This window comes from Colossoma macropomum, unplaced genomic scaffold (assembly GCF_904425465.1).
Source record: "Colossoma macropomum unplaced genomic scaffold, Colossoma_macropomum, whole genome shotgun sequence".
Taxonomy (NCBI): domain Eukaryota; kingdom Metazoa; phylum Chordata; class Actinopteri; order Characiformes; family Serrasalmidae; genus Colossoma; species Colossoma macropomum.
In genome coordinates, this window is record NW_023494785.1 from 32592817 (window position 1) to 32616866 (window position 24050).

The 24050-nt window shown below is 39.4% G+C and overlaps 1 protein-coding gene across 1 annotated transcript in view; it reads right to left on the reverse strand.

The window, feature by feature from the left end:
• rhbdl1 (rhomboid, veinlet-like 1 (Drosophila)) overlaps positions 1 to 20896 on the reverse strand; it is a 40013-nt gene extending 19117 nt beyond the window's left edge. The window contains exons 1-2 of the mRNA XM_036591109.1: positions 20761 to 20896; positions 4105 to 4263 (exon numbers count right to left, since the gene is read on the reverse strand). Coding sequence (XP_036447002.1) covers positions 4105 to 4263; positions 20761 to 20799 — 198 coding nt within the window. The 5' untranslated portion in view covers positions 20800 to 20896. The remainder of the gene's footprint in view (positions 1 to 4104; positions 4264 to 20760) is intronic.
• Positions 20897 to 24050: the final 3154 nt, after the last annotated feature.

The window sequence follows — 24050 nt, forward strand, 5'->3', positions numbered from 1 at the left end:
CCTTTGCTATGGATATGGAGCAGTGCATGCATTTAACGTGATGTCAAATACTTTCTAAGCGAGCTAGCAAAGCAGGCTATCACAGTCTGCTGTCACCACTGCTGACCGAGATTTAAAGTGCTGAGATTTATTCAGGAGTACACTCTTAAAAAAGGTTCTTTAGTAAAGGAACTGGTTCGATTAAAACCATGCATGATGAAATGGTTCTTCAGATTAACGATGAGTGTGTGGTATATGGTTCTGCACAAAACCTTTTTGAAAATGGTTCTATATAGCACCAAAAAGGGTTCTGCTATTGGTTCAAGCTTGACATCATAACAATAGCAGAACCATTTTCAAAAATGTTCTATATAGACCCAACCATATACAACACATTCTCCATCAATCTGAAGAACCATTTCATTATGCAAAAACATGAAAGTAATCATATATCCACATATAAACATTAGGAAATAGGTAATATTTCAGTTTCTTCTCCAAACTCTTGTAATATCATTTCAGGTGTCCATGTTAATAAATTCCCCACAGGCAAAGCAGTTACCCATGCTTGTGTAGTTACAGGCTGCTAAGCTGTGATTGGTCAATTTGTGTTTAGGGGCAGGTTTTAGTGAAGGGCACAGGCTCTTTGCCGTCCTTGCTCAAGCTCTGCTCTTGGCAATTGCCTAGTTTGCCAGCCCTGGTCACAGACAGCACAATATGCTTGGAGGAGAACGCTAACTTCTGCGGCCCTTCATCACTGCCAGTTCCACCCACTAGTTAGTTCCCCCTCAATCACATGATTCCAATACCTGGAAGGGTGAAGGTTTAGCATGTGCTTCCTTCTAGACACATGAAGAAAACCACCATATCTTTTTTTGAACTGCTTCAACACGCTCAGAGGAGAACGCTACTTGCCAATTCTATTATGTCAGCTAACAGACCCCTGCATGTTGTCTAGCACTGTGCTAGATGATGGGTAGAGGAGACGGAGGACCATTCTACCCACCCAGAGACAGTGAGGCCTATTATAGTCTCTTGGACTCCTAGCTATGGCTGGTATCACCAAGCTTGTGAACTAATGATGCTCAGAAGGTTGTGCCAAATAGTGACTATTCTAAAAGATGCTTAAATACTTGCTCTTACGAACAGATATACACATTCACACTCTGGGTGTGTGTGTGCATGTGTGGGCGTGCGTGTGTGCGTACTGTACTGTACTCCGTGTGTGTGTGTCTGGAAAGCTGTGATAAGCAAGCAGTGTCATACTGCTCTGCATATATTAGCTAAAAAAGAAGAGAAGGAGATGAGCTCTCTTCAAATATCTAAAACGGACACAAGCAGCCCCTGCAAAGACCCTCACCTTCAGATGCACCAAGACCCCCAAATATCAATAGATGATAAAATCCAAGTGAAAGATTGAAAATGTATTCACATTTTCTTTACCTCTCTTTCCCTCACTCTCTCTCTCTCTCTCTCTCTCCACATCCCTCCTCCTCGTCTCCCTCTCTTCACTGACCCAGATTTGCTCAACATTTCATCCAAATCCCTTTAAAATGAAAGTTCACCCCTCCTCTTCTCCCTCTGACTCTCTTTCTTCTCTTCATTCCCCCCAAAATAAATGCACTTCATGTTTAAATCATTACAGTGACTTGAACCCTTCAGTGCAGTGATACGCTGCCAGGAAAGGCAGCAAAGTGTGTGTGTGTGTGTGTGTGTGTGTGTGTGTGTGTGTGTGTGTGCGTGTAATACCAGCCTCAGGCAAAACTGATTGAGTGCTCTGTACCAGAACAAAAACATTTAAACACCCTCAGTTCCAGAGAGGCAGAGAGAGAGAGATAGTATGTATGTGTGCATCTGCATACAGTGTGTGTGACTCACTGTATGACTCAGTGCTCACTGTATGTTTGTATGTGTGTGTAGTGTGTATTTGCACATGTGTCTACATGACTGTGTGCATGTATGTGTGTGTGTGGTAAGACTGTGTATTAGTGCCAAGGGTGCCATCAAGGGAAAAGGAGGGGGTGTAAGCATGATTCCAAGGGCCCCATAAGACTGGGGCCCAGAGAGATTAAACTATTTTTTGTCTTTTCAGGCTTACACAAAGACTCTTCACTGAAACGCTTCATTCATTAAATATTAATTAAAGTGCCCATATTAAGAAAAACTGAACTTTTCTCACTTTTTTGAGTTTGATGTAGTATATTAATACTGTTAACTTTCCGAAATGTTCTTTTCTCTCCCCAGTCCATACAGGTCACATATGGAAACCATGTTGCAAAAAATAGCCCCTTTTGAATTCACTGTTTTTGTGATGTCACAGAAACCAACACATTTACACACAGTTGTATGCAAAAGTTTGGGTCAAATCACATTTTGTTGATTTTCTAAGTGCAAATAAGTGAACAAATCCTCTACAGAGAACACACTTCTGCACATTTTAATACATAGTTACTGAATATTGGCTGGATTTAACATATTGGAAAAAAATACATCATAAAATGTAGCCTGTGAAAAGGTTAGGGCATATGTTTCCAATATGTTAAACTCAGCAAATAAAACAAAACTGCACTAAAATCTGTAGAAAAATGCCATAATTTAGTCTGTTCTCTGCAGAGGATGCGTTTACTTATTTCATGTTTGCATATGACTGTACATCTGCATCCTATACAGGTCACAATTTTGATTGTCCAATTAGAATAGAGCTCATTTACATATATCAGTCCAGGGATGTGGCAAGGTGTTTGAAGTTGGGGGTGCTGAAATTTTAAGCAGCATATATGTGATGTGACCAATGATGTCATCCCAAATGATTTGCCATTTATTTATTTATTTTGCTAATTTGCATCAAACAGAACGTGTCATACTGAACTGTAAAGAGGCGAAAGACGACAATATATAACTATATAATATAACATAATATACATATAACTGACACATCACACCGCTGATGTACATCCTCTCTCTGTTCTCTCATCCTAGATGAACTTTATGCAAATGAGCTGATCCGCGACCAAGTAGATTGTTGATATGTGGCACAGTAATTGTCTGTGTTTTGCCCACAGCCACATTAACACTGAAACGCACACAGAGTGGGAAATACTAACTGATAAAATGTTATTTTTACAATATATGACTACATATAAACATAAACAACAACATCAGGCTGCTTTGGGGCTCAGAACTGGCCTGTAACTTTGCATAGACTTATGCTATAGTCATTGTTGCTGTCAAACTGAAATGATGAAATCGTGCTGTATAAAAAAAAAAAACCCATATCCTACAGCAAATTTATAGTGTTTTCAGATTTTTACCTCATGAATCAACAGTGCAACATCACTGTAAGTTCTCTCGATCACTGCTGTATAAAAGCTGTAAGTGAAGGTGACAAAGTCCAGTGTCCGCTATCTATGCTAAGGACACTCGCTAGGCTGTCCTTCTTTTGGCCTGGTTAAAGTATCTGTCCTATACTAATTAAAAACACATCATTATAGAGATTTGCTTTGACAGCAATATGCAGTCATGCTGCTCATATTCATATTCACAGCTTGCTGCATACTAAGTAATTTTGTGACAGGTTCCGGTAAGAGTTGAGGCAAGGGTCCCACATAAATTTCCACCCGGTACCTTTTGTTAGTGCACATGTACAAATAACTGCTTTGCTTTCTTAGCAGGGACCAAATGTGTATAAGCGTAAGTGTGAACATCACCAGTCAAATTACATGTTCTGTTGGTTTTCTAAGTGAAAATAAGGTACCACATTCTCTACAGGGAACAAACTTAAATGCAACCCTTTTCTGCAAATTTGAGTGAACGATGTATACTTATTGGTTTATTGAGTTTAACATAATGGAAAAAATAAAACATGAAATAAATAATGTGCCATAGCTTTTGCACAAGCCATATTTTATGTTTTTTTTTCCCAAAAGTCAGGAAATAAACAGTAATTATGTATTAAAATCTGAAGTGTGTCTAGAGGCTGTGTTAACTTATTTTCACTTAGAAAACCAACAACAAAAAAATGTTATTTGACTGGGGCGCCCAAACTTTTGCATACGACTTTATGTGTGAGCGCGAAAGCAGCATCTTACACTTGCTTGTGTATGTGTGTGTGATTGTATGTCTCACCAGCTCGATGAGCTCCTGGTAGCAGACTTGGCCGTGCTGGTCATTCTGGACGAGGGCCAGCAGCAAGTCCAGCTTTGAGGGGTCCAGCTGCAGCTCATGCTGCTCGGCCAGACTGGTGAAGTTCTCCACCGCAATGAAACCAGTCTGCTCAGGGTCCAGCTACACACAAAGAGAGAGAGAGAAAGAGAGAGAGAGAGAGAGACAGAGTGAGAGGCCTCCATATTATTCCAGCCATCACAGCAACATCTGGATCCATCGCAATTCCACCCTGTAAACAGACAGACTGGTTTGCAGCAGTTCAGAGAAAGACTGATGATTAACCACATACATAATTGCAATTAACAAGCTGTCTTTTTGTTCATTGTTTTTCAGCTACTAAAGTACAAGCCTAAAGTGGCCAATTTGGCTGATTAGCTATCTGCTTCCTAGCTGTCGATACTTAGAAGCTCCCAACTGACACCAGACACAGCTCAAGCTCCAATAAACAAACATTACTCACTGATGCTCTCTAAAGGTTTTAGAGCACCAGACAGAATTTAGAACTTGTGCTGTGTCTGTAAAAACCATTACGTCACAATAAATGTTTTTTTCTGCTTTCTTTTATTTCGTGCATTCGTAAAAGATAACGAAAACTAATTTTACATAATTGTGTCCAGGCAGTTGTGACAGGCCTCTTTATAGGAAAAAACTGATGAGACTGATACCTGTGCAAATCATCCACCATCCATAAAACACTCTCCAAGCCACTTTATGAGAAACTCCTGCCTTGTAGCTCCACCTTGATGGTGTACAGTTCGACACTGTAGCTCATCTGTTCATGCACAGATTGTGTTAGTCATCCTCTAGTCCTTCATCAATAGTTAGTTTCTGACCACAGAGTGCTCTTGGCTGGATCTTTCTGAGACCACTCATAACCTAGCAGAGACACGGATGTGCAGTGTTGTACTACTCACATCCAGTTTCAGTATCAAGTGCAGTCTTGAGAGTGTATATTAACTGTATTAGTCTCAACATCATTTAGGCTTTTGGCCTTGTTTCAGTCTTGGGGCACAATGGACACAGGAACTGTTCTCTGAGTGATGTGTGATGTCTCCATGTATGGTATTCATTTTCTTCGTTATGGTATTTGTTTTAATAATTTTCTATTATTGCTGAACAAAACCTTCAAAAAGGATAAACAGTCTTTTCCCAACATGTTAAATAAAATCTGTTTGCTGCTGGTTGAGGATCTAACTGATCTTTCCGCGATAACTGAGTATTGTTTGATTGTTGATGTTCATTGGTCCCAAAATTCAAACATCCTCAGAGGGCAGATGGGAATGTTACTGGTTTGTTTTCATTTAATAATAAAAATAGATGTATGCTGTTTGGTTTATATTCAGTTGATTTTAGGTCCAAAGGTTACAAGATATTTATTTAATGTTAAATGTTAACCGCCTGGTATTCACAGGGTCCCATGTTGGCGGGTTACTCCATCATTGGCGGCACTGATATACTGATGAGTTTAGGCTAGCTTAAAGTCAACGTGGACCAGAAATCAGAACGCACTGTTCTTCCTTAACGTGACGTATTTCTGAGTAAAACAGAATATTCTGACGGGAAATAGTTGTGGGTAGGACATGATTTATTCTTCAGGATTTGACTGGAGTGTTAAAAAACTGGCAATCCAAAATGAGCATTTTTGAGCATTTTGACACGCAGAAAAGCTAACGGAAAAAAACTGATTTTGTCAAAAAATAAAGACTACAAAGTTTGTTGCAAGCATGATTTTAATGTTTTTTTTTCACAGTACAAGCAAGAGAAAAAGAAGCCTAACGCCAACTGTCAAATATCTGAACTACCTCACTTGTGTTAACATGAAATCAGGTTTCCAGTGTAAACAAACTGAAATAACTCAAAAGTGATTATTTTACAACCAGTCAAAAAAAAGAGTAAAGTAACAATAAGAAAGGAGTTTGTCTGTCGACATACATGTATGTGCAGCCGAGAGCTTACATGAAGATGGGTGTGCTTACTTGATGTTTGGTCAGGATGGTGGGAGGTAAAGACGGAGCGATCGTTTGGAACAATATATATCGGAATCGTCCGATTTTCAGCCCAAATATGCGATCAGCGATTAGCTGATTTCTTTAATTTAGCTGATCCTGAGAGCTGATCAGTGACATGAAACACATGAGCCATATTTAAGACTGCCACAGCCCTGCGCGAGGCCCCTTGGTCACAGGTCACAGTTTGAATGCTGGATGGAAATACAGACCTTTTTACTCTTGACTAAAGGTCTGAAATTGGTGGACGGCGTTGCTGCATACATGTTTTTAATCAGAGCCTGCTCTATTTTTTGTGCTGTACGGATGTGTTAAAGTCAGAGCTCTTGAAGCAGAAAACAAAAGCTTATACAAGCAAACGCTGACTAAAAAATGTGGAGGTTAAAGACATTATATGGCAGAGGAGAGCTGAAAGACTATAAATGACAGTGTGTATGTTACAGCAAATGTATTTAACTGGAGTTTATTCGGTCCTTTTTAATGAGAGGAGCAATGAGCAATAACAGAATCTCAAATCCCCCCAGTGAAGAAAAACCTGCAGAACTGCTCACTGTGGGATTCAGCTAGCTCCTGTACGAGGTGGTGGGTGTTGTTATCTTTCTTGGGACGTACCCAGTCTATGTACCATCTAGTTGCAATGCTTAAAAGAATAAAAGTTTTCGCAGTGTTTAGAAAAGCACTTTGGACTGTGAAGGACCCACTACGACTACATCATATCTGTTTTCTTCATCCGAAAAAAACATGCTTGGTGTGAATAGGCCTTAACAGTCCAGCCTCGCCCTTGATCGGGATTGGCTTATCATGCTGAGAGACGATCAATATCGGTCTCAAAATCACTGATTGGTCCATCTCTAGTGGGGGGGGCAAAACATGCTACAATATCATTGGTTGGTATCATTTTTTCTGGGCTGCTGGAATACTGTGACGAACCAAGCCTCAGATAGTGTTTAAAGGCAGGAAATTCATATTATGGAGAAACAATAATTCTGGCTTTTGAAAGCACTGACATAATGGATTGTGCTTCAAATGACCAAGCAGATGATCTAACAACAGGTAAAAACAGGCCACCTTGACTTTAAAAATGAACTGCCAACTAAAGACGGTTGGTTATGAGTCAAAACAATTTGTCAAAATTTGCATCCCTTACTTGTATAGATAATAAACTCTGGCTCAGTCTCAAACACACAAACAGAACAACTGGCATGATGCAAGAGTTACTGATGACCTTATGAATTATATGAATTATATTTGGAATTTTTTAAAAAGAAATATGCTACACTCCATGAAATAAGTGGATAAGACTGTGTGGTTTTCTGTGTGTGTGTGTGTGCATGTGAGGGTGTTTGTAATAATTTAAAGCTGTTTAATTGAGCACAAGCAGAGTTTTAATTCCATTAAATCTACTTCACTGCATTCCACATTTACAACTATTTATTCATGAGAAACAGAGAGACAGGGGAAGAGAGAGAGAGGGAGAGAGAGATAGGGAGTGAGAGAACTTCAAAGGCCTTTTAGGATTTTTTTTTCTGCAGACAAAATGATGAAATAATAAGCAGCGAGTGTCTGCAGTGTTAAAAACACATCGAGTGTTTTGAGAGACTGTACTGTCATCTCTGCTGAGCATTTAAAGCATTAAGTTCAGAAATGTAGCAGCACTACGCACACACACACACGTATACACACACACACACGTACGTATATACAATAAATGAAAAGGTCTGCTTTCAAAACTGCTTTCAAAAAGATACAAACAGTTTGTATCTTCAGTCCCCAAACATTTTTTTAATGTTTATTAATACATGTAATTACCTGTATGTAATAACAGTATGCATCACATATAATATATACAGGGTGATTCAAAAAGATTCATCCAATTTCAAAGTGCCATATTTTTACAACCGGAAGATGGCTTCCTTCAGTCAAGAGATGGAGACCCCTGAGCAAAAAGCGCTTTGCGTTCTACACTTCAAGAAGAGTGAATCCGTCATAACTGTGCAACGTGATTTTCGTGGGCAGTGAACCTCCAACAGCTCAGAGTGTTCGTTGTTGGTTCCACAACACTGGATGATCTCCGAAATTGCATTGAAAGAGCCATGAGTACATTCACACCCGACATGCTCAACGAGTATAGGATGAATTTGACTATGGCGTTGATGTTGTCTGTACAGCGGTAGGACGCCATATTGAGCACTTGTAAAATTACATAATAAACTTTATGCTCACTTAAACCATTTACAATTTACTGCATTGTTCTGTATTGATTTACAAGTGAAATAAATCATTTTAAAATCTGATGAATCTTTTTGAATCACCCTGTATATATATGTATATAAACATTTTGTCCTGAAAATTTATGAAAACGCAGACATACACAAATGCGCACACACAAACACGCACACAGTAAACAAGCCCTATTGAAGATTACAGTATGAGAGACATAATCTGGGTGAGTAACTGACTAAATGCCTGAAGCCTTTCTAGAAAAAAGCAAGCAGAGAGAGTGAGCAGTTATTTTTACTTAATCGTCTGTGTGTGTTTGTGTGTGTGTGCATGTGTGCGTGCGTGTCTGTATATGTGTGTAATTTTTGTCACCATGAAGATGAAAAGTGAATAAAAGCTAGAAAAAAGGGGGGAAAAAAGAAAGAGAAATATTCACCATGACGTTCACAGTGAGAATGGATGTGTGGATGAATAAGTGAATATAACACAGAGAAGAAAAAGTAAGGCTGAAGAAGAGCGCAGAAACCACAGCCGCCACAGCCGGTCAGAATGACTAGAGGGGATAGGTGAGGGAGTGAGTGAGTGGGCCAGACGGGTGGAGAGAGGGATAAAGGAGGAAGAGAGGAGCAGTTACTGAAGTGATTCAACACAGACATGCTGCGGTGTCGCCATGGTTACAGGTTACGGACTACCGATGTGTCACTCAGAGAGATGGAGAGGGAAAAAGAGAAAGAGGCAAAAAGGTTAAAAAAAATAAAAGAACAAAAGAGATTTAAAAAGCAATAGACGGGGTGGACAAAAAGGAAAGAATGAGAAAATGATTCAGAGAAAGTAATTAAAGACACTCTAATGAGAGAGAGAGAGAGAGAGAGAGAGATTATAACAGTGAAAGGGTGCAGAGAGCAGTTTCCTGCCAGAACAAGCGAGGAGAGAATGATAACTCTTTTAACCTCCATTTCCTCCTGACACTCATCTCAGGCTCGGCCTGCTTGTGTGTGTGCGTGCATTTAGCTCTTTGTGGGAAGCAAATATCCTCAGGATGATGGAAAACATGAATGTTCTGATGCTGTGGGAACATCTGGCTGTTCTCCACTAAGACATATATTTATACTTCTTAAGCTGCAGTTTCTATTATAAAAACTAAAAGAAAATAAAGCTGATCTTTTGGTTCCTGACAATAAGGTGTACCACAACAGCTGTTAGCTATACAGAATACAGAATAACAGAGACAGGAATAAACGTGCATGTGTGTGTGTGTATGTGTGTGTGTGTGTGTAGGCTAGCATGCGCTAAACCACTACAATCAAAAGCTAATATCTACAAAAACACTAGCTAACATCAAACCAACGACACAAAGACATATCAGATGGCACTGACTTCCGAGATCAGACGTGTCACAGCAGGCTTGCGGATGCGCCTGACCGTCTGATCTCTCCCAGTATGAATGCTGCTTTTGTTCTGGCAGGCCGGTGGGCTGTTAAAGAGGCCCAAAAACGATTCGCGCAGTTTCCATGGCTGCAGCAGACACGCTCCGTATGGCTGAGGGTGTTCCCTCTAGAGCATGGCAGGAAGAAAATCAACAACATACATCAGGAGTGTGATTACCAAGAGAGTAACACCAGAGTATCAGTGGCGCAACATGAGAAGACTTCACCAGAGGGAGTATTAGCACACCGCAGGAGTGATGGCACTGTATTCTGGATTAGCATAGTCATTTTTTAGCAGAGCATTCTGGATTATCATAGCCATTTTTGCTAAAAGCTCTGTTAGATACACTCCAATATCCTCCAGCAGCACTAAACAGGAGCCAAGACTTGAGGGCTGCTAGCCTTGCACTTCTTGGAACTTTAGGCTAATAGCGCTAGGCTAACAGCCAACACAATGCAACCCAATTCACTGTAGCCTCAGTACCATTCAGTTCTATAGTGACATGTTAGCAGATCTTTGAAAATCTAAGAAACAGTGGAATCAAGACTACAAGCAGAATCCAAACACAAACAAACAGGCCACACATTTAATGGTTAGGCTACACTGCAAAATGATTTTAAACCAACACTCTGGCCAAAACATGCACTTTAATCATCCCTATGTCTGTGGGAAACGTGCTTACTTGCATCCTACAGTGGTCCCATACTCTGTAAAGAGAGTTTTTTTTTCCCATTTAAAGATTAGGAAAACCTTTCTGATGTAGTAAAAACTTGCACTGCTTTGAGGTGGATTTTTTGGAGACTTCCCCCATTAGACAGTGAATGCAGAAGGAAAGAAGACAGCTAATTTTACTGTTAGAAAGCTGAACATCTTACTGCACATAACAGTAATAAGTGTCATCATTACAATGGAGAAAACAGATTACTAAACCAACAGAAAAGCCTCATCAGATGAGTCAAGTTAGCACAGTATCTACCTGGCTATCTTGATACCTGATACCTATTGTGAGCTCAATATAAAACAGACAGAATCACTGTATTCTTTACACCTTTGTTCAATTTGTATTGATTAGCCTATAGATCAGTGGCTAGAAGTCACAACTGGTTGACACTGGATTCCCAGTGTTTGTATGATGTATTTGTGTAACGCATGCCACATACTGTAGAGAATACTGATTAACGAAAATGATATAAAACGGTATAAAAACACAAATTCTGTGAAAAATATGAGACTAACAGATATAATGCTACAAAATAATGCATAACATGACAACTAACATTTTAACCTCTAGTTTAAGGTCAACAACAAAAGAAACGTTTTCAGAGAACATACACAGCTCAAAGTCAGAATGATCCCACTGCTTCTGTGTATCTTCTTTGTAACTTTGAAACTTGTAAAAGACAATCAATGTTTGATTTGAAGCTTGTAGCAATTAACACATAATTTTCCTTGTAGCAGTTTTACAATGACTCCTGCTGCTGTTTTCTCCCTGATTGAAACACACTGGTTCAGGCCACCACTCATAATGGTCAGTGACATATCTAGGACTTTTAGAAGGCCTACAGTGATGTTTCCTCACAAAATGGGTCCGACTCTTTGGAAGTCAATATGTGTTAGGTTGATTCAGCTGTCAGTTCCTAATTATGTCAGTGATGTTTTTTTTATTTCGCATAAATATCCTTCTCTGAAAGCCTGGAAGAAAAATATTGTTGTTAGAACCTCTATGGAACTTCTCATAGTATGTTAGTGCTAAGCTAACGTGGTGCACATAAACATTTTTTGGCTGTAGTAGGTGGACATGGACATTTGAAGCTAGTAAAAGAGATGGCATGCTTTTTATTTGGAGGTTGTGACAGACATTAACACATTTTACATGCTGTAGTTTTACAGTGACTCCTTCAGTGAAGAGCCCTGATGTAGAGTTTTCCATTTTCCACAACTGACAGAAATTGATTAATTGGGCTATCACTAGTATTCAGTCAGTGACATATCTAAGACTTCCAAAAAGCCTGAAGTTACATTTTTTCGACACAGAATTGTCACCTAAAATCAAAATGTAATTGCTGGATCTCACAGTACTCTTTGTAGTTGTTTAAATAGATGCTTTAGGCCTCTTATTCAGCTCCCAAAGGCCTGGCCAACAGGGGAGCTAACTTGGCTGTATCTCGATGCATCTAAAAAATAAATCCTGATAGGACAAATATCCGTTGGCCAGTTCAAAGGAAAAATGTTACCACACATGCCAAGTTTAATTACAACTAGCAAGATGATTCTAAATGATTCTAAGTCACATTTATGATTTTAGTTCCCAGAAAGGCCTGTAGAGCTCTAAGGTTTCCTTTCTGGTACAGTGTAAGAATATAGTCCATGCTGTCTAAACTGAGACACAGGGTTTGTTCCTCTCAGTTTTTCTGTAAAAAAAAAAAGTCCTAATGACTGCTTAACAAGTAACAGGTGCAGGTAATAGTGAGAAGCATGTTACTAGATAGTGCCGTTGGTCCGTAGCCAGGGTGACAGGAGGGTGCACACAAGACCAAGCGTGTTATCTGAGTTTAATACTTGCATAAGTAGTAGGGTACATTCTGACAAGCAGCAGAGTGGTATAATTTTGAGTGGTTATCTGTTCTCCAGTGGATTCTCCATCCATCACTAGAGACATTCTACTTCCCTAGCCAAATATTCTGGTTCAGGAGAGGACTCTCTTTCTGTATGCACAGATGGAGCCTGACCAAGCAATTCTCACACATACTCATACAAGTTTGGATTTCTGTCTTTGTGGGATATTTCCATCTGCACGATTGTATCTAAATGCTGCAGTGCTGCCCCTAACCCAACTCTAACCTTTACTTTAGCCACCAAAACATCAGCTTTACTTTTATAGCTTACACTTCTACTGTTTCTATTGAAACCTGCAGTTTAACATACGTATTACATTCTACATTTGGATCCAACACCTATGAAGACTTCTAATAGTTCACACACACAGCATCTTTTTCATACACCTTCATTAACTCTCTGTTAATGGATGTTTTTGAACAGAACAAGCTGGACTGCCCAATCACACAGGTCAACTAATTACACTCCATTCCATTAGCTACTGACTTTATTTAGAAAATACATTTCAAATAGCTAATAAGTCACTAATAAGGAATAAAAACTAATATGAATAGCCAGGACATTCTAACTGGTCCTCAGTAGTTTTTAGGTTAGTAACTTGCAGTAAAGTATTCATTTAGATACCATAAAAACAAAGTTAGGACACTACAAAGGTAAAGGCAATTCTTCACTGGCTATTTTATGTCTGCGCTTGTGTAATTTTGAGTTTACTTTTTAGATTTGTGGATTTGTAGACAATGTGAAAACCTTTCTGTACAAACAGCCCAGCTGTACACTCACTAGAGATCTGCACAGGAATTTAACTGGAGCCCGAACCCAACCCGGACCTGTGACCCGAGCAGTACGGCTAAATCTGACACCCAAACCTGACCCTAACCTGCACGTACACATTCAGTGCCATTATTAGGATCTTACGGGCCCCAGTGCAAAAACAATTAATGCCCCCCCCCCACCCACATATGAAAATTATTTTCAGTTAATATAAAAATGACTTGAAAAAAATATACAAAAATTTGTATGTTTATTCATTATTGTTATCTTAAAGGAGCTGATGCTGTCAAGGAATGCCACTCCACCCACTAGCATATAATGTTAAATATTTGTTATACTAACTATTTGGTGAAAATAAAAAGAATGTGTTGTTCATCAGTAAAGATATTTATTATGACATTTAGATAAATACAGAAGAACACTAGTTTGATTTCTGACCTCTTGCTGAACTCCAGCCATTGCCTGGATTTGTTAAATTCCATCAGCAGCACATCTGATTGAATTTACTAAGGGCCGGTTAGATAAACTAGGTACTGGATGGTATCTGTAGTACCTGAAGAACAAATAAACTGGAGAACAAATAAACACTTACTGCCCAGATAAATAGATTTACATATTATTTTCCCAGATGGCTGGGACTTTTGCACTGTAGTGAATATATTACAATGTTATTGTTTGTTTACAGTAAGATGTGACTCTAGACTTAAGGTTAAATTGTATATTTAAACTGTGATACAAAATGTGTGATATAAAATCAATCACTTAACATTTCAGTCTAGATAATGCTCCATTCCATGTATTGTTTGGAATACTTAGACTGATCCCTTGCTTTAATCCACATTTTTAACAGTATTTCTGTATGTATGATGTAATGTCTGTTTTCCCCAAATGTAAGTACTTTGTGATGTCTGAAAACTGACAGATCAGGCTACCAGCTGGAAAATCTTCTGGTACTCCTGATGGGCAGTCCAAGCCTGGAGGGTCCCAATGTAAAAAACTAAGGGCCAGCGCAACTGTTTCCCCCTGTAGTTGTAATACACTGACAGTACATGCTATTAGTATATTTTTATGGAACTGCTGATCAGATCTGAAAAAAAAAACCAGCATCCACTATCCTCCCCCTACAGAAAAGTCACATACATTCACATGGTATTTTCACACTTCACATTAAACATGCTACTGCAGAAACTATTACTACTACAAGCTTAGCAAACAAGGAGGAAAGATCTGCTGTGACCTTTCCACCAACCCAACACATTCCTCTCACCATCCATGGTGTGACTGCAGCTGATGTACTACTGAAATTCATCCCTGGTTTTATTAAGGGGCATGTTCACCCACAAGTCAAACTCTAACACTCACTGAAAATCACAAGATTAGGATTGCAACCAGTCGTTCTCCAGCCTTTATTCTACATCTATGGGCATTTTTAGCTCATTCAAAACACTGAAATACATTTAAACTACTACACTTCATAAGCTTCTAATTAACCATCTGCATTCAACTATGTCCAACTTAATGTCTTTGCTACTACGCAAGCAACAAAAGAATTGTTTGAGAAAATGTAACATTTTAAATGAACTGAAACTCATTTTCAGTATCCATGCAATTTTTTAAGAGTTTGAGCATTGATGTTTGAAGTTTCTCACTGTGAACTAGTAATAGAAACATTACCATTGCTGGTCTTTTACAGGAGCAGATTTTTTTCTCCAGTTATTGTAAGGTGTGTATGCAAGGGCCAGTTAATAGGAAAATGAAAATAAATGGAAACTGTAGCTTTGATAACCCACTAGATTATAACATTTTGAATAGAAAAAAAATAGGGCAATTCGACAATTACTTTCACATTTGGTGTCACTGTAATACATTATAATGAAAAGAACTGGCGGTTCTGCGGAAGCAATAATTTCTGGTTATATTTCAGAACACCTACATGAAGGTAATATATTACCTTTTCACATGGGCCATCATAGCAACCATTGTTTAGAATAATTTACATATTTATGTTGCTATGGGTGTCTAGAATGCCTAAATGTCTAGTTATGTAGAAACCAAATGAATAGACAGTCCATATAAGTGACCATCTACTCAGCTTGTCTCAGCAGTAGTCAGCACCAGCAAGCAGTGTATGAGTGAGTGTGTGCATGTGTGTGTTTTACAGCCACAAACAGCCTGAGCTCAGCACTGCTTCCTCCAACAGAAATCTCATAAACTCAATGAAACAGCAACCCCCGACACACACACACACGCACACGCATACTGACGCGCCATGCTCAATTGTCTATGTATGGGAACACACCCACGACATCACAGTGAAATTACCAGCCTTCGCTTGAATCAAACACACACGCATAAATGCATATGGCACACACCCACGCTGTTCCAACAGAACAGGCGGCTCCAAGCTACTCTCACACTGGCAAACCACGCACACACATACACATATTGGTAATTGATGAGTCTCATATGACCGTTCTCTGCAGGAGTGCTGCATTGATCTCACTCATTCAGACTGACTGACATGCCAATCTATGCGTCAATCAAACTGTTCTCTGAACATCAGCACACGTCAGACAAGACCACTAAACACCTCATGATACTAACACTGCTATTTATTACTGGTCTAAATATGAGCAGCTGTATTTTTCTTCCCCATTTTTTCCACACTAACCAACATTTCCACAGCTGAGAAATGAGAATGTAATAATAGCTCAAAACAAACAGGCCTTAGACAAAAATATGACTCACACACACTCTGACATATATAGCACTGTGCACAAGTCAGAGAGCCTCTCATTTACTAAATATCCAGTCAACATGGTCATTAAGTGAAAGTTATCCATTTTTCAGGAGATGTTTGTGAAAAGATTAGACATAAGATAACCCACTTGCATACGGAAGAGGAAAGTCAAGGGAAAAAACAAGTTTCAAAAACTGAACTTCAAAAAATTCTTACAAGATACAGAGAAAATGTGATAACTAATACCTGTGTACACTCTCAGAAATAAAGGTAGTAAACTGTCACTGGAGCAGTACCCCTCTTGTCACTGGGGTGGTACCCTCAAGGGTACATTTCAGTACCCTCATTCAGGGAACATAATTGTACCATAATCCACTGAAAATTTTCTCCACACACCCCGTCTCGTCTCCAGGCTTTTTATTTTATATCCTTTTTAAAACATTAGGTTATGAAAAGGTACAAATACGTACTTTTCACCTGGAAAAACATGTTTAAGGTTCACAATTGGACCTTAAAACCACTGTTGTACCTTTGAGGGAACATTTACATTGTTTGTACCTTGCTGGACTAAAACATACCTGCACAGCACCTTTATTTCTAACAGTGTAAGATCTGACAGACCACCAAAAATGCCACCATCAGATAAACAGCACTTCAAGCTCCGCTCTTGCTTCAGATCTCAAAAAATCCACAGTTGTTTCTGTCCATCCTTCCACTGTGAGAAGACAACTCAATGCTATGGGTTTGAAAGGATGTGTAGCTGTCAAGAAGACCTTACTAAGAACAGATAATAGACAAAAAAAGAAAATTTGCAAATCATACAAAGAAGCTGCTGGTGTTCTCAGAACAATGGACTGACCACCCCAGAGTCCAGACCTCAACATGACTGAATGTGTTTAATTACTTGGATCGCAAGAAGCAAAAAATGCAAACAACTTCTAAGACTGAAATTTGGAGGTGTGGAAAAATGTCCCTGCAGATTTCTTTGAAAAACTGAGTCTCCTAAAAATGCTAAAAAACTGACAATATATGTAGTTATTGAGGCTTTTATACAGTTGACTTTTTTTTTGTACTTAGTGGCTGTTTTGCCTGGAAAATAAATAAATGAAGGGTGATCTCTGACTTCTGCACAGTATTGTATATTCCTGTCGTCCTACTAGATATTTGTCCTCTGTATGTTTTTGATAATTTCCTATTAAAGATGATAGCTTAGCAAAAACTGAATTTACATATTTGATCCCTTACTCCAAATGCAGCCGAACAGCCAAGACATTGAGTCTGTCTCAAAAGGCACCCTAAGGCCTGCAATCCTTCTCAAAGTACACAGTTTAGTAAGGTCAACAATGTGTGGACAAAAAGGGCAAAAGACTTTAGGGGGTGTGAGGTTCAAAAGCATGCATTTGGGACAGACTCATACATCGTGCAGGCTGTACATGAACTAACTTGCTAACTGAATGGCTCAATATAGATTACAGCAAGCTAAATTAATCAACAACTGCATTTTTAAACTCATAACTGAATATCTTCTCCACAATGCTGGTCAGATAGTTGATCAGGGCAGCCCCTCCACTCGGACTGGTCTTCACCTGTCTCTCAAGGAATTTTGGATAAGAGGCTGCTGCTGAGTCCTGATCGATGCAGGCCTTGCCATAGAGGGGCGCTCGTGAGCACCTTTTTCAATGGCAAAATGAGAAATGGGACACCCTAGAGACTTACGGTCATCAGAGGCATGCATAAACTAGAACTGCAGGACTACAGGAGATACAGCGCTGGAAGTTCATTTCTGCAGTTATGAGGCTAAAGAAGCAGCTAACAAGTCACTGGAGCTTACATACATCAAGCTTTGTGCAAACTACATGCTTCAATCATCACACACTCGCCTCAGACTACATCACATTGCTAAGGAACCTGAAACAGACTTGCTTATGACACTGTGTAACAAATCTATAAAAACGAACAAATCTATTTCACACTAATAAAATCAATGGCAGGAGCCATCATGACGCCTGAATTCTGAAAATACTTTTGTCCATTTTTACAGATGACAGTATGTCATACAGTGTCAGTAACCACATAAATGAGTCTATTTGAGATTACGTAGCAGCTCAAACTTTAAGTTAATCTTTGGCTTGATAGGAAGTAAAAGAGAGAGTTTCAACTCTACTTCAACCTGCAAAGAACAACTGGAACTATTTGTGGAACAGATTAACTTTCTTAATACATCCAATCTAGGAAAATATTATCATGCATTATTGTTACAAAAATTAAACTAAGTTCCGATGCACACCACATATCGGATTTCTTTCTCTACTACAAGCCAAATGTGTATCCATTTATCTGTTATTTTGCATTTTCTACTGTTAACTCAGTGCAGTCTGGCTCGTACACAAGCGTCCGGCAGCTCAGCCACTAAAAGCTCCTTACGGACTTTAGTCATTTCTGTGCTGAACATTCTCCAGAAACCAATCTCCTTCTTAAGTCCTATTCATTTGTTTGGCTACCAAAATAAATCTCCCACTTTCATTCACAATGGGACACACACACACATATGTTTCTGCAAACAGTACACTTTAAGATTTGTTAACTTCAAACACACTCACCATCCACTTTATTAGAAACGGTTAAACTGTACTACTTTGTACTGGTCATTTTATGAGCTTCACTTACTTATACAGTGCCTACAAAAAATATTGGTACCCTGGTAAACATAAGCAAAACACACTGTAAAAAACATTCTTTGTTGCTGATCCCACCTCTGGCGTTTGTTGCCTAAAACCTCTGTACAACTGTGCTGTTATGTGAGTTTTTACAGTCAAGACAAGCTATGAGGTCAATTACTGACCACTGATGAAGGAACAGAGAAAAGCTAACACTTCCAACAAAGTGCCCAGCAAATAACAGGCCCTGACCAATGTGATGTGGAAAATATTGGCCAGCATCGATTTTATCGGGGCAAAAATTACCGATAACCAATAATTATATCGGCTGACATCATTTTATATTTAAATATTATACTCCAGTAGTCATAGTTAAGTGCTTTGCTGCCTCATATCATTGATAAGAGCAGGAACTCACAGGAACTTGCAGGTTTGGTTTCTGTTAATTACCTCTTTGCCTTATTGTTCATCAATTCTCTTCTTAAAGCTACGCTAGGTAAGTTTTAGGGATTTGGAGACCTCTATTGTAGAAACATGTTCTTGCACACTAGAACATTCTGTAAATTTGGTTGTGCTTCTCAGTCCTTCCTGAGCGGATGAGTCTGATGACTGCGAGCATGTTGAAAGAGTATTCAAAGAGAATTCAAAACTTGGAGAAGAATGCGTTTTCCAAGGATTGTTATTATCTACTATTGTCAGCATATTGTCTTCAGTATTATGTTGATTTTGCAATCGAGACCTAAACATCGAGCCGGACCTTCTTTTTCTGAGCCTGTATGTGTGACAGTAATACTCAAAGATGTGTAATGTCTGAAAAACTCTTGTGAAATCCCACCCGACAGCTCTGACTTCTAAATGATTATTTTAGGGTTTACAGTGTGACTCGCAGCAGAAAATGTACAGCACATTTTAGTGCGTTAGACTGAACTGCTGCATCTTTCAATTTTAATACATTAAACAGGAACGCACAAGAACCCTGTTCTAGAAGTAAAAGTCGATATGGAATGACTTTCCAGCTCAGACCTCGTAAACATAGGTAGCTGTTTTTAGAGGGAAACAGCATATAGTTGTTTTACTCTGAAAAATGTCCATTTGAACGCACTTCAAGCTGAACCTACAGCCCATTCAGCCAATGAAAAATCATGATGCTGGAGAGGGTCCACCCACCCAACATGAAGGCAGCCAAGAAATTCCACAATCGGTAATAAAAGTAGTGTGTCACTTTCTAATTTTCTTCAAACATATGTGCCATTTGTTTGGATACGTAGTCTACTCAATGTCAATAATATTATTTGATGATTCATGTGTTTGTTGCTTAAAATGTAAGTCAGTGGGCTCAGTTTAAAATGTCCACTATAATTTAGCACGCTAGTTAATGTGCATTGACTAATGCCCAGCTGGGTGTCCTGCTAATGTCAGCCATTCATTGCGAACTAGGTGTCTAAATATTTATTGGTTGATTCTAAAAATCCACGAATGGAAAAAAAATCCATGAAATGTGAAAATGCACCAGAAACAAGCATCACATTCCCCCAGTAAAACCTGGATATTTACATCCCTGTCTGTATGCATATATTCAGTAAATCAAAGCAACAGAAAACTCCATGAATGCACAGTGATGACACAGGAGTCAAATTCATTCATGGTCCAACCAGATACTCTCAGAAGGTCAGATCTGGTTCATCAGCCACACAGGCAAGCCATCATGAATAGTAGAGTCAAATAAAATAAATCAGACTTGCATCAAACAATGCCTCGCCGCTGACTGCAGTCCCTCATAGACGAGCTCGTTAGTTTGGGAAGAGGAGTGCAGGGCCTAGGGGGCATCACTCATGCACTCGTTCCACTCGCTTTCGCAGCAGTGATTCATGCCAAAGCGAGGCGGCCTGTAGGATGACCGAGGCCAAGCTGGAGCTTCGGTCAGTAGCGGATTGCCTAACGGCAGCCTCGGTGTCAACCTTAGTGTGCCGTAGCTCTGCTGGACCAGCGTGGACGCTGCATTTGTATCAGCACACATACATACACACGCCTCCCTCGTTCACTCGCCTCGGCCGCACGTCCCTCTCTGCCTGTCCTCATCCGCATCCCTCCATCTCTGTCGCTCTGGAAACCCACACTCACACACGCACATGCACACAGAGGAGAGAGGTTGTAACCATAGCAACCCCATGGTGCTTACCTGCTCCTGAATGAGCTGAAACAGTGAGCTCCTATCCATATACCGGGCAATGCTTCACCAACCGCCGCGACGAGAAAGACACACATACACGCACACGGCCGCGCACGACACGCACACACTCGCGCTCACGCACACGTACACATGCTCGCACTCTGGCACGCGCACACGCGCCCGCCAGTCGCCTCAGCCCGCCTGCCCCTACGAGGGCGACACACATACACATGCACGCAGAAGACGTAGTAGTATTTGCAGGGCGCCCTCCAGTCCTCTGCCCACGTCCGGACCCTTGCTGGGGGAAAATCCGGTCAAGTTCCTAGTCAGGCTCCCTCTCCCTCTCCCTCTCTTTTCCACACTGCAGCTACGCTTGCCTTCTCCTTCTCCCTCTTTCCAAAACACACAATGCAGCCCTTGCTCTCTCTCCCTCTATCCACCTCTCTCTCCCCCCTCTTTCTTTTCAGCCCTCGCTTCACTCTCTTTTCCTTTGCCTTGTCGTGTCTGCGGCTGCCTCTACCTATATGTAAATCTCCTTCTCTCTCTCTCTTACTCCCTCTCTCTCTCCCTCTTTCTCTCTGTCCTTCTTACAGACCGCACTACCTGAATACTAATGAGGAAGGGGAGGGAGGTGGCGGCCATCACCCAATAGGAGCAGAGGGGGCGTCTCCAAAAGGCTGCAGCTTCGCCTCTACACTGCAGGAGTTCAGACACACTGCAAGACACGCATATACACACAGACACGCTTAAGTGTTACGCTTATCTTCAGATTCAAATCTTTTATACGTTTTCACACACTTTTATACAAGTATAAACAAATACAGTACAGTGTAAGGCACCTAAGTAGATTGTTTTAAGACACTTATATAGGCAATACATATTTGCATGTAAAAACACCATATAACATTAGAATAAATGCAAATGAACAGTAATGCAGAAAAATCTAATTCAATCTTTTGAGCTAGTTAGAAGAACACGTTTGGTTCCAGATTTCTCCTCGATGCCCCAAGCCAATGCAAATACTTGTTAAATTCCATCACCAGCATATCTGATTTGATTTAATATAGAACTGATTAGATAAACTACTTGTGCAAAGGTTAACACCCTACAAAGACCACCCTTCACTTATTTAATTTCCAGTGAAACAGCCATTAAGTACAGTTACAGAAAACCTATATTTTACAGAAAATTACATGCCTCAACAATCAAACATAATGTCAATTCTTTTCAGTATTTACTGTGTTTTTTCAGTATTTACACACTTTACCCTTATTACAGCTTCCATTCTTTTCAGGAGTCTTGCTTTCAGTTTTTAAAGACATCTGGAGAGATATTTTTTCACACCTTCAAAGTTCAGTCTTAGAAGTTGGTTGCATTTTCTGCTACCTACGATCCAAGTAATCCAAACACATTCAGTGATGTTGAGGTCTGAACTCTGTGGTGTTCAATTCATTGTTCTGAGAACACCAGCAGCTTCATTGTTTGATTTACACATTTCCTCCTTAATTGTCTATTTTCTTTTTTCAGTAAGAGATTCTTGACAGCTACACATCCTTTCAGACTCCCAGTGTTGAGTTGTCTTCTCACAGTGGAAGGATGGACAGAAACACTTTTTTCAGATCTGAAGCAAAAGTGGAGCTTGATTTTCTCCTCTCAAAAGCTTCAAGTGCTGTTTATCTGGAAGTGAAAGCTCTGGTGGTCTATCAGGTGTTGCAGGGTTATTAGGAGTCTCATTTTCTCTGTATTTTTTAATTATTTAGTTGAACTATAGTTTTGGAAACTCTCGTTTTCTCTCTTATTTTCCTTTGACTTTCCCTTCCTTATGCAAGTGGAAAGTCTAATTTCCTCAGAAATATCCAGAGAAATTAATAACTTGTATTTACTGGTTGTCTTGATTTATAATTAAATAAATGAAGGGTCTCTGACTTTTGCACAGTACTTTAGATATTGGATGATAACTACAATTAATGGTGTGCTTCCAAAAAAAGACCTCTGGAATTGGTTACACTTTTAAATCAATACAAAATCTTACTGTATCAATGTTATTTATACTTACTCTAACATTAGTGTTTTTTCTGATCAAATTAATACTTACCACCCAGTTACAATCACAAACTAACCATACATTTTATCCAGCATGCTTACCAGGTACACATGATGTCTGTGAACTCTCTCTTGCATGTCTGGAACACACACACACACACACGCACAGAAGTGACTTTTGCTGAATAATAAGAAACATATTATCACATTTTTAGACACATATTGTCTATTTTGGGAAATACACAGAGTGAATGGTGACTTAGAGCTACTGATTATTCTATCACATAACTTCTGTCAGCACATAAGCACTAATTGTTGAATATAAATGGGCACAATACTGGCAAATAAATGGGTAAATATATGAAAGTAGTTTTCATATTTGCCCAATGACTGAAGACAGTGGTCATTCTTTTTGGACCTTCTGTTCTGTCATAGTAGAAAGTTAGATTTAAGTTAGAATACTGATGGAGTGTTCAGAGGTCTCCAAACACATCAGACACAATCCTTCTGAATGATGTCCTCCAAGTATAAATCGTGCTAAAAGCTGGCCGTATGATCTGAGGCTAATAAAGCAGTTGGGATGTTGATTTGTGCTTTCTGGAGGCTGCCTGTGTCTTTTTTTCTAATTTCCTGAACCACAAATTAAGAAGCTGACACCCACGTTTTTTCGGCAGTTGGCAAGTCTAAAAACTGCTCACAAATTTCTCCTCACAAAAAATAACACGAGGATGTAATAATAGCCTGTAACCTTGTATAAGCAGTTACAGTGGAGTCTAAAAGTGTGAGACCACTTTGAAAGTCTGCTTGTTTCATTTAAACCTGGATATAAGAGAAGGTTTTAGAAGCTTTAAAAATGTAAAACGAACAAAGGTTATGACAATTAAATTGAAAAAAAAATCTGTAATTCTGCACTACTTCTAGGTTTTTTATTCAAACTGAGGCAAATATGTGACACTGACCATGCAAAGGCCTTTGCATAAAAAGGTCAGTTTTGTTTAGCCTTATTCCTTCCACTAAAGCTTGTGTTCAGGTGAATTTGATCTACTGCTCAGAGACTTTGGTGCAAACTTAAAAGAGTCCATGCCAGCTCGAGTGCACACTGTCATTAAAGCAAAATGGGGACATAGCAAAAACTAAGAAATTCTGAAATTCATGTAAACATTCAAAAGATTCTACTTTTCACTCACATCAGTATGTTGATAATATTATTTGTAATGAAAAATATTGTATTAAACTAGAAAAAATGCAATGTTTTT